The 10,712-nt window shown below is 41.1% G+C and overlaps 1 protein-coding gene across 4 annotated transcripts in view; it reads right to left on the minus strand.

Annotated features, from left to right (window-relative positions):
• Window positions 1-8,034, minus strand: part of fermt2 (FERM domain containing kindlin 2) — a 38,194-nt gene extending 30,160 nt beyond the window's left edge. The window contains exons 1-2 of one of the 4 annotated variants that reach the window (XM_063908705.1): window positions 7,742-8,034; window positions 5,901-6,058 (exon numbers count right to left, since the gene is read on the minus strand). In XM_063908705.1, coding sequence (XP_063764775.1) covers window positions 5,901-6,057 — 157 coding nt within the window. In that variant the 5' untranslated portion in view covers window position 6,058; window positions 7,742-8,034. The remainder of the gene's footprint in view (window positions 1-5,900; window positions 6,059-7,741) is intronic. The other 3 variants (XM_063908706.1, XM_063908707.1, XM_063908708.1) reach the window with 3 other exon arrangements.
• Window positions 8,035-10,712: the final 2,678 nt, after the last annotated feature.

Raw genomic sequence — 10,712 nt, forward strand, 5'->3', positions numbered from 1 at the left:
AGAAACTCTGGGACTAAGATCAATGCCACAGATATGCAATATTCATCTGTCCTTCTATCCATGGATGCATCCTGCCAGGCGGCCCCTCAGGACAGTGAAGCCTCCCACTGTGAGCTCAGATCAACATGAAGCTCCCTTACTTGAAGCAGAATTTTTTCTAAAAGCCGTGAGGAGAACTTAAATATAGATAAATAGCCCTTGTGAATACTTGAGGCTGCCAACCACAATTGTTTCCCAGTTCAATATTTGTAATAAATCAACAAGGGCACTGAAACAATTAGCTGATTTATTAATTAGTGAATCCTTTTCAAGTACAAATACAAACATGACTCAAGGTACAGCTATTTAATAGTGAATTGTTGCAGTTTCCCCTTTTGATTTTATTAGGCCTTGTATATTTTGAGTTTGACTGTTGATAAGGCAAACTAACCAACTTGAATGCTCACTTTTTGATTTCCTTTTCAGACAAATGCACTTAAAGAAAAGGGCTTTGACTTGATAATTAGCTGGCAAGTTAATAAACTAAAGGAGCAACAGAGCTTTATTCAGATCATTTAAAAAATGAAACAAAACCCCCCTCTCTCCTTTGTCCTGGAAAAGGGAGAGAGCAGACCCAGCCTGTGAGGCGGGAACAGGTTTGAATGAATGAAATGTGGTCTGAGAACCAGGACAAAAACTCCATATCGGTTTACTGTATTCCCGCACAGGTGTGTGGTGTTACATCAACAATGTGCTGCTCTAACATTTCCTCCCAGTTGATCTCACGGCACCTCTACAGGAAGGTGAGAGGGACAAAAAGCAACAGGCTTAAGATTCCCAGAGGAGCCATGAAAGTCTGTTCAGCTGCATGTTTGAGATGCCCAACATAACTAATCAGATCATCCTTAACCAGCAGTCCTTCCATGGCAGTAAGCAAAGAACGATAAAAACAATTGAGTTATTCAAGATGGCAAATTGATTTGAAAGTGGATTCTGTTCAAATGAATGCATCATGTGATATTTGGAACATCAAGCAGCTGATAGTGTTTCTACATCGCAAGTTTATTCAAGTATTTTCTTGTACAATGTCTATAAAAGTTGTCCATATTTACTACAGCTTGTTTTTTCCTGGTAATATAAATCCTCTATCATATAAAGAAAGCATTAGCTAAGGGCTGCTCATAGGGCGGGTCATTTTTCCCAATCCACAAGGTAGCACATGATTTACTCTTCATTCCTTCCTCTCTGCTCTGCCAAGCGTAAATTGACAAGAGTCAAACTGATAATAACATTTCTACCAGTAGTTTATACTTTGTGTGTCCTGCTAATATTTATTCTATACTTGGGAAACATGAGTATGTATGTAAATACAATAGGCCAGATGTCTCAGTACAGAACAGCACAATCACTGCAGCATCTTGTGAGTGAAACAGCAAAGCTCTGGCCTGGGCAGGACCGCTACTTAGGCTAACTACTTCCTGTCAGAGAGATTAGAGAGCAGGATGATCACACAGGCTGCCAGGCCGTTTCTCACTTCGTAACGCCAGACGTTTAGGATGGCTCCACGGTCCAATTCAATAAGTCTCATTACGCATGGCGATATATCTGAACCGGTGTCACGGCAAGCTGATCTGAGAGGAGGGAAGGCGTTTATAGCCATCGCTCAAAGAAATCTCTCCTGGTGTGCAATATGGAATGGAAAGAGATATTCACAGCTCTAATTATTAGAAGAGATATGACTATGGTATCTTTATCTCACCCTTTGCAGAGACTGAGGAGCCATCTTTCCCCTCAGCCAAACACAATCATACCCTCAACAACAAAAAAAAAAACTGAGAGGGCAGGAATGCAAGGAAGGCACATGGGAGAAGGAGCACAAAAAAAGCCCAGAGGAAGTTCAGCATCCTGTGCTAAATTGCGTCTGTTTCCTAATGAAACCTGCAGCCCATTGTCAAACCGAAGCCATCTCCCTCTGGTTGCCAGCAGTCAGCATCCCAGAAAGGACACACAACTCAAACAAAAAGATTCAAAGTTGTTCAGAGGAAACACTCAAGTCACTGCTAATTGAACTTTATAATCCAAATCGCGGGGTGGATTACATTTTCGCGGGAGTGGGATGATGACATTTCCCCAATTCCCTATTGATGTGAATGTAGGTCATTGCAAATAGAAAACACACATTTTCTTTGACACGCCGGGGAGGTTCTCTGGGGTTTGCTGGCTCAGCGGCCCAAAAACAACTGCAGGCCTCTCAACTGGAAACAACCACATGAACTATCGGAGTCACACTACACCAATTAGTTTGCTCAAGATCTATTTATGGAACTCTGAGTCGGCGTACATGAACCATTAAAAGTGAACAATGTGTGCTTCAATGTTTCCCTTTTTTCTCGCAGCCCGGCTACGTGGCTGGAGGAGTGGCTGGTGTCAAGAAATGGATGCCAATACTTTTTTTAAAAGTAAGATGAAATAATACAAATATTTTCCACTGAATATATTTAGACAAAAAAGGGAGCGAGGGAGAAAACAGAAAGATGGGAAAATAGGGAGTTGACAGAGGGAGAGGGAGGAGGGTGAAGCAGGCAGCGGAGGATCTAGCAATGACGGCAGCGACCGGAGAGCAACATGCCAAGAGCTGGGAGTCATTTCCTGCTTCATGGAAGACTTTTATGGAATTCTAGCAGCGTGGCTAACGTCACAACGAGAAGGAGAAAAAAAGCTAACTCCCTTCTTCTTCTCCTTCGAGTCCTAAACCCTCAGCTGTCTTTTGTGAGGCTAAGCAGAGCCAATGCAACCGGGTTACATTCTTACAAATCATTTGCTAGCTACTCATGCTACTCATTCCAAGTCTCTCTTTTTCATGAGTTTGCACGACAAAGCTTAAAAGTGTTTTTCTTTTAGAATGGCTGTCTGACGAGGACAAGGAGAACACCATTATCTTTACACAATAGCATTTCCCTCTCAAGCCTGTGCAAAACAACAATGCATTTGTGTAAAACATTGACAGCTGAAGCACTTATTGTCAGTTTTCTAGAGTTGAAAGCAATGGGAACAATCCCTTTAAATCTGCTGCCCGCTAATGTTGTTTGTGCGATATTTGTTTTCCTCTCTAAATTGCAATATTAGCTTTTAGAGAGGAGGGCACCACTTTTGGAGAACATCAACAAAGTCAGATCAGTGACGGTAAGTAAGGCAGGATGAAAGGATTTCAGTAGTGGGAGGGGGCACCAGGGGAGGGTGGCTTTAAATACTGCTCTCCTGGAGGTCTGCGGGGGAAATGGATGCAGCGTTTGCTACTGAGATCAATAGCTGAGTGCCTTCCTGGCATTTGTCTATTCAATCCATTATCGAAGGCCATGTGGCGTAAGACCTGCAGCTCTCAGGAGTTGATAGATGGATGCAGGATACAGGTGAGCGAGACACACCCCCCCGCAATCCTGCTCACGTGTGGAAACAACCGCACAAATACTACTAATGAGAATGGCCGTCGTACAGAAGACAGCTGACGTGACATTTTTTGCATTACAAATGTTTGCGGTGAAATATAAAACTAGAGCGGGACGGTCAGCCTCGTGGAAAGCAATTAGTGAATCACAAGAGAGAGTGAGCAGGAGAGGACAGAGAGATTTGTCATGTCCTTTCAATATAAGAAGGATGCAATAGCTGCCTCTGTGCTATCTACGTGTCTCTTCTCAGACTAGGCGTGTGTGCATGTTTACATGTACAGTGTCTATGTTTAACCTCCACATCCAAGCAATCATCAAATCCAAAAGCGGGTATGTGGCAGCACTTCAGAGGTGTTCAGTGAAGACTGTGCAGGACTGGGGTAGGTTAGGGACTAAATAAAGACCTGAAGATCTTCCCAGAATAACATTTTGCTTACTAATTCCACAATTTAACTACTTATTAACTTGTATGGATTGTGTCCTCCCACTCAAGATTGAGAGAAATTTGACAAACTGGACTCATTTAAAATCATGTCCAAACTTCCCCATATGATCATTAAGACAAAGTATAATTTCATGACTACCAAAGCATAGATACAAGGCCTGTTCCAACATAAATAGTGCTCGGTTTCCGTCAGCGTGTGGCCATGTGGAAAACCATGTGGTTGGCAGGTTAATGATTACAATGGAAAACAACCTGTTGACTCAGGGTAGGAGGGAGATAGCAGCCAAACGAAATGTCCCCAAACTCACTTTGTGAAACCAGTCAAGGAGCACAAATAGAGCGAAACACTCACAGCAGTACATTTTCAGTGCTACAGAGAAAGAGTATATTACCTTCAGGCAAGCTATTTTACCTGCAGGAATGGTGGTAGTAGAAGGATTCTCTGAAGGGGATTTGAAATAGGTTTAAGAATATAAACCATAGCTGGAAATGTGGTACTTTTTTTGACAGTCGAACAACCATGCATACCCACCTTCTGTTTTTTCGGCAGGCCAACCAAATTGAAAGTCAACAAATCAAACTGTTGTCAACTCTAGAGCTCAAAGTCTTTAACCACCGGTATCCAGAACAGATAAAAAAGGACAGCAAAACAGCTACATCCTTTAAAAATAGAAAGACAGACAATGAAGAACAATGGGGAAAATCTCCCATCACAACAAACTGATGTAATTTGTATTACAATAACAATTTAGGACAAAGTGTTGCCACTGTTATGCCTCATTTATCAAACTTTTAAGACACAAATAGCCACCATTAAAAGACCTGCCCAACACCAGATTTCAGAAAGCTGTCACATTGAGTAAGGTCATAATACCCTTCACCCAGACCTTTAAAAAAAGTGCAAACACAACTCAAACAATGGATAATGCCAGGACTTGAGTTGCGTTGAAGCTGGAGGACCAATGAATTCATGTCATCCCACAGGCAGCAGCCACACTCGCCTAGCATAGATGCTGCTTAGCACAGACGACCACAGAGAACAAAGACCTCAATTATGTGGAGCTCTAACAGGAGAGCTAAAAATGGGACCATGGGCAGGGAATAAAAAAAAAACTTGGAGCGCTGCAGGAATGCTGAGCGTTCAAGCCCCATCAACACACAACACACTGTCACTCCCAAAGCCTGCTGCCACCGTCACTGAACTTTCTCCAGCCGGCATGAAACAGGGCAGTGTTCAAGTGTCTGGAACAGAAGACTCTTATGCTTACTTTCACCCAAACTTTTCAAGTGCGTGACTGCAGTTACAGAACAGTGCATGATACAGCTGGGGGTAGCGAAGCTGTGTATGGTTTCTTTATACATTGGGTTACTGACCCATATACACTGCGGGGTGACAAAAAGGGATATTAACCCATGAAAGGCATGTCTACTATCTTGAAAAAGGCATTTGAACTTGTGTCATGAAACAAAGGTCAAAGACAAATAAATCTCCATATTCTATGCAAACCAGCCGGCACAATAAGATTTTTTTTCCAACAAAAGGTTCACTTTTATCTACAATAGTGTAGCTTGTTCCCAACTTCTGATTTAATGCATTTCTCTCAGAGTTTCTGGCAGAAAGCATTCGGTTAAGTTCCCAGTCTTGTTGGAAAATGTCTGTTTTTAACTTTGGCCGTATTGAGAAACAATTTGTATGCTTGCATAGAACATTAGGGTCCACTAAGTAGAATCTTATTTCTCTGAATGGCAACTATTTTTAAAATAAGAGGTATTTATTGCCCAACAAATAAGATTAAAAAAAAGTCAGCCATAGAGGCAAACAGAGATTTCGCTTTGCCAAGACTGCACAGGGTCAGAGGAGGAAAGAAAGGGCGTTCTGCACCGCCAACCATACACTCTGGATAACTGTCATTTTGATCATGTGTCAAAAGTAGTCAATTAAACCTAAGCTTAAGCCTGTTGATTACACTTTAGAAAAGCTGCTTTGGAAAGCCACAGTAAACTGCCCTGCTTGACAGCAGTGTGCATACCTAGTTTCTCCACGAGTTTGAGCATGACTCCGCCGATGTGGATTTCCCCAGTTACCCTCAGCGACACGTCCCTGTGGAGATCCGTGACATGCATCTTCAGTTCCCACGTCCCGTCGGCATAGTGGCCATCGGGCATCCGGATCCCGTCCAGCGCCATCCTGCCAAACAAAACCACAAGTAAGGAAGGGAGAAGATCCAGCTAAGATTCTGTCACACTGGAGTGAAAAGAAACCCTTCTGACCCTTTGGAGAGGAATAAATGTGGGGCAAAGCCCATGCATACAAAGTCTTGAGAAATAACGTTTCCCTGCTGGATATGCTCAAACAAATACAAGGCTGATTTTCCGAGTCACTTTGGAGTAACCTAACTTGCTAGATTCTGTTTTTGAGCACAATAATGCATTTTCAACATCCGACAGTTGCAGTAGCATGTGACTTTGCAGATTAAGACCTGATACGTGACTATTTCATAAATATGCACTGCTTTAAACAAATGGGAATTGGATTGGACATCACCTCTATGCCATTAAAATAGTGGTAACTCTTAACAGCAACAACACTGTCCAACACTATGACAGGGTCTAAGGGTGACCAATAAGATAATAGAAAATGTGTATACCATTGTAGATTTTGCCATACCATAATATTATAGAATGATAGCTTTACTTGTTGAAGGGGGGGGTCTCCAGTGATATCTAGTTTCGTATTACTCATCCTTTAACAAAAGTTTTATTAAGTCTGGAAAAACTTTCCCTAGTGCAGTCATAGTGATGTCATCAGGGTTTCAGTACATTATGTCATCTTGAACTGGGATTACAGAATTTTAAAAAACGCCTAAAATACACACTGGAAATTTGAATTGGAATAATGTGCATTTATCAGACAAGGTACAAAACTAAATGGTAAGCAATATTGTTTCTTTCATCAAAATTATAATGTTTCTCAGTTTTTCAGAATGAAAAACACTGGATTTTACATACACAGACATGATCATGTGAATACGGATTTCCTTAATCCACAGTTTTTCAGTCGCTTTTACGCTGATATGGATCAAAATCATGATATTAATTCGCATATGCTGTGATAGAGGCGTTCATTCACAACCCTCCTCTAACAGGGTTCATCCTTATTGTGAGCACTGTTACTTTTATAGTTCAGCCAACCATAAAATACTTACTAGAATACTTATATTTATACACATTTAATCATGTAACTTCATCCAACGTTAGCAGTTATATGACAAACTACAGTGGTAGCAGATAAGGTATTTGAACTCCTTCATTTGACCCTCAAGGATGATCTAGAAAGTGATCAAAGTGAACAGATCATCACTGAGAATCAGACGCGCCCTGTTGTATGGGAAAGTAAATGTATAGCCTATCTGTCATTCTTTGATGTGAGGTTGTCCAGCAGAGAGTGGCCTGGCGATCAAAACAGCCGTCTAATCGATAACACGGCAGAACAAAGGCTAAAGCCCCGCGGCTACAAGTTCAATAAGGACCTTTATCAGCTATTATCCCCGCAAAAGTGGCGGTTCACCTGTTAAAAAATAACGGTAAAGGCTCTCTCAAATAGCAGAGGGTAATTATGTAAGCACAGCCTGTAGCCTCCAACAGCTCCGCGGCTACATGCACACTTACTGAGTCAGTCAGGCGGGTTTTAAAGGCAGTAAGTTCAGCAGAAAGTGTGTTTTAAGGCAGACAAAGTGCTAATGTGAGCAAAAGACGTGTTACTTAAACCGCAGTAATGTAACAGAAGCGGTAAACCACGTCAACGAAAAAACATATTTCATAGCGGCAACGAGCAAAGCTTTGAGGACGAACATTAAATCTGTGCACTCACCTTCACAAAGACGGGAAAAAAAACACTAAAACAGTCGACTACTCGGTACAAAACAAGTTCCCCCTCTTTAAATCATGTATGAAGTGTTTTTTCAGACAATAAAAACAGAAACAATCCCCGAGGAAGTCGCTGAAGAAGTGAAGTATCCCAAACAGTTTTCCTGCAGGCTTCGGCTTAATGGAGTCCAGCCGTCCCTCTTTCTCCCTCCCTCTTTCCACCAGCAGATAACGTCACTGCTCCAATCCCACTTTTCCTTTCATACTGGGAGCTGTCCTGGTCGCCTACTGGCCCCCTGTCACCTCACACACATTTACACACACTCAGGAATTGCACAGGACCCGTCGGTGTGAGTTGTGGGTTACTTCTCCCTTTTTGACCCTTTTTATTCCCTAGAGAGACACTTCATAGAAATGCAAGTCATGTTTTTGGTTTTTTTTAAATCTAATTTCACTATTATTTTCGTCTGATATTCACATTTAATACGGTGTATAACTGTCAAGAGAAATGTGACACAATGTCCTCCCTTAGTGGGCTGACTCACAGGAAAACAACCTGTATCTAAATTATATTTACTTTGAACTTTTGTTTCTACTTTGTTTGAATACTTAACAATTAGGTTGACAAGTTTAAACTACAAAAAACATTAATAGTTTATAATTTGATATTATTACTATATATTAAATATCTATCTCTAATAAATATAACAAAGGAATTCCTTTCAAAATAAAATAAGTATCAGCAATCGGTATGTGAGCACAAACAGAATAAGACAGGCTTGTGTTGTGTTTTTAATACAGATTCTGTCAAACTGCAGCCCTCTACAGTACAAAAGTCAACTCTACGTGGATAATGGACATGCAGTGAAGACCTCAAGCTGCCTTTTATGGCAATAATGCTGCTGAGCCTGCAGCAGCATCCAGGGACTTTAGCCCAGGGAGTAACAGCACAACACAAGGCATGTTGACTTAATCCCTTTAAGAGTTTTAATAACTATTGAGTTTTTCCTAGGTCTCTCTTTAAGTGTTTCTCAATATTGGTTTTCATTTGGGACTAATTTATTTGAAGTAAAAGCCCCAGTGGAAGACTGTGAAGTGTAGAAATAAGCCAAGGCATACAGATATCTGCTTTTATTTCTGACATTTTACATTAAGCAGCATGCGGTAGCTGGCCCGTGTGGAGGTCTGTCAAACTACTTAACATACTCTTTGGGTTAAGGTAAAGAAATATGTTATATTTAATTATTTTATCTAACACAAATGTGTATTCTGGAGCGATACTAGGACATATAACTGAAGAACAACTTTGTACTTGAGTATACTCTAATAAATAAAGTTACTTCCCCTGATATCATGGTTTATTTTTCTCCTGCATGTATCATTTTCTTTCTCACAAGGTTAGTCATCGCAGTGTATCAGAAACTTATTAAATTACTGAAATGTTATAAGAGTTTATTTTGATTTGCTACTAGACTTTGGACACCTAAAACTGTCTGCAGCAGTCTCCCAAATATAGCCCTGTTACTATGAGAATATAATCTTGCGCAGGTCAACATCCCATGTTAAATGTTTTCTTTGCACCAAATTCAAAACAGTAATGCAAAATCATATCATCAGTGTGTAGCTTTCTTAAAAAGCCAACTGCATGACACTGAAGAGAGTATCATCTGCAGGTTGTAGCTCACGTCTAAACTGCAGCAGATGAATACTGGCGTTTTATGAGTGCATTCAAACAAATGATCAGTTGGGGGGAAGGATAAAGAAAGGCTCCTTTCTCATATCTTTCCAAAGCACAATACACTCTCCAACACACGCTCTCCAAGTGGTCTGCAGTGAACACTCGTGAATCATCATCGTTTTTTGGCTCGCTATCCCGGTGAACTCGCTCAGCTCCAGCCCTGCAGCTCAGGAATCTGGGCCTTCAGACCACGGTCTGCATCAAAGCGATTTATAACGTCTCTCCCTGCAGCTCGGACCCCCTCGTCAGTGTCTGGCAGCCGACCCATTGCCTTTTATAGGCTGTGTTTTAATTGCAGAGTAAACATCTGAGTCAGTCAGATGCAGAGCAGGGGAGTCAGATGGAGAGGAGAGATGGCTTGGCAGATGTGGATGAAGAGGGAGGAGGAGGAAGGAGAGGCAGGGAGGCGGAGGATGTGAGAGAAGGGCTTCAAAAAGTGTACTCTCTGCATGAGTTGAGGGAAAACAATTTGTATTTAGTTAGTGATAATGGAGTCTTGACTTATGTATACACATCTGTTTAATTTACAAATCCACATTTTCTTATAATGTTACATTTGGTTTCTTATCTTTTTGAATTGTTAATGTTTGTCTTATTCCTGCATTTTATTTGCACCATGATGTTTATTTTATTATGGATATTGTGTTGCACTGTTGGATGAGTCTGAGAACTGCCAAGAATGTAGCTATTGAGAATGTCAATATAGCCTTCAAATCTTTAAGTGGATACAACTTTGTGTTTATTTTATACCAATGCAACATGTTCATCCCACCAACCTAAAGACATTATTTATTTAGCCAAATAATCAATATTGAGACCATTAACAACAGACAAAATAGCTCAATTATTTAAGGGCAGTAAATGGAAGTAGGAATGGAAAAGGGGCACTGGACAGCAGATGGTCAATGGGGGTCTTTGTTCCAGTATTACCTATAGATGACTGACCTCTTCTGGCCAAGCTCAGAACAGCAGGGCCACATGCATTACTTTTACGAACCACCTCTGCTAAACAGTCCCATCTGTGAGCCTTGCCGTTGCAGATGTTTCTGAACTGCATTAAAGCATGAGGAACACATGTGGAAGCCAGGACTGCTTGTGAAATACAAAGCTGCCTATTCATGATCCATAAGTCAGCTTTGTTACTCACACCTGGGGTCGCCTCGGAAAGAATCTGATCTGAGTTTCAGGCGAACAAATAGCTCTATTGTCCTACAAAACCAGTCTGGAAATGAGCAAC

The sequence above is a fragment of the Eleginops maclovinus genome, chromosome 19 (genome assembly GCF_036324505.1).
Source record: "Eleginops maclovinus isolate JMC-PN-2008 ecotype Puerto Natales chromosome 19, JC_Emac_rtc_rv5, whole genome shotgun sequence".
NCBI classification, from domain to species: domain Eukaryota; kingdom Metazoa; phylum Chordata; class Actinopteri; order Perciformes; family Eleginopidae; genus Eleginops; species Eleginops maclovinus.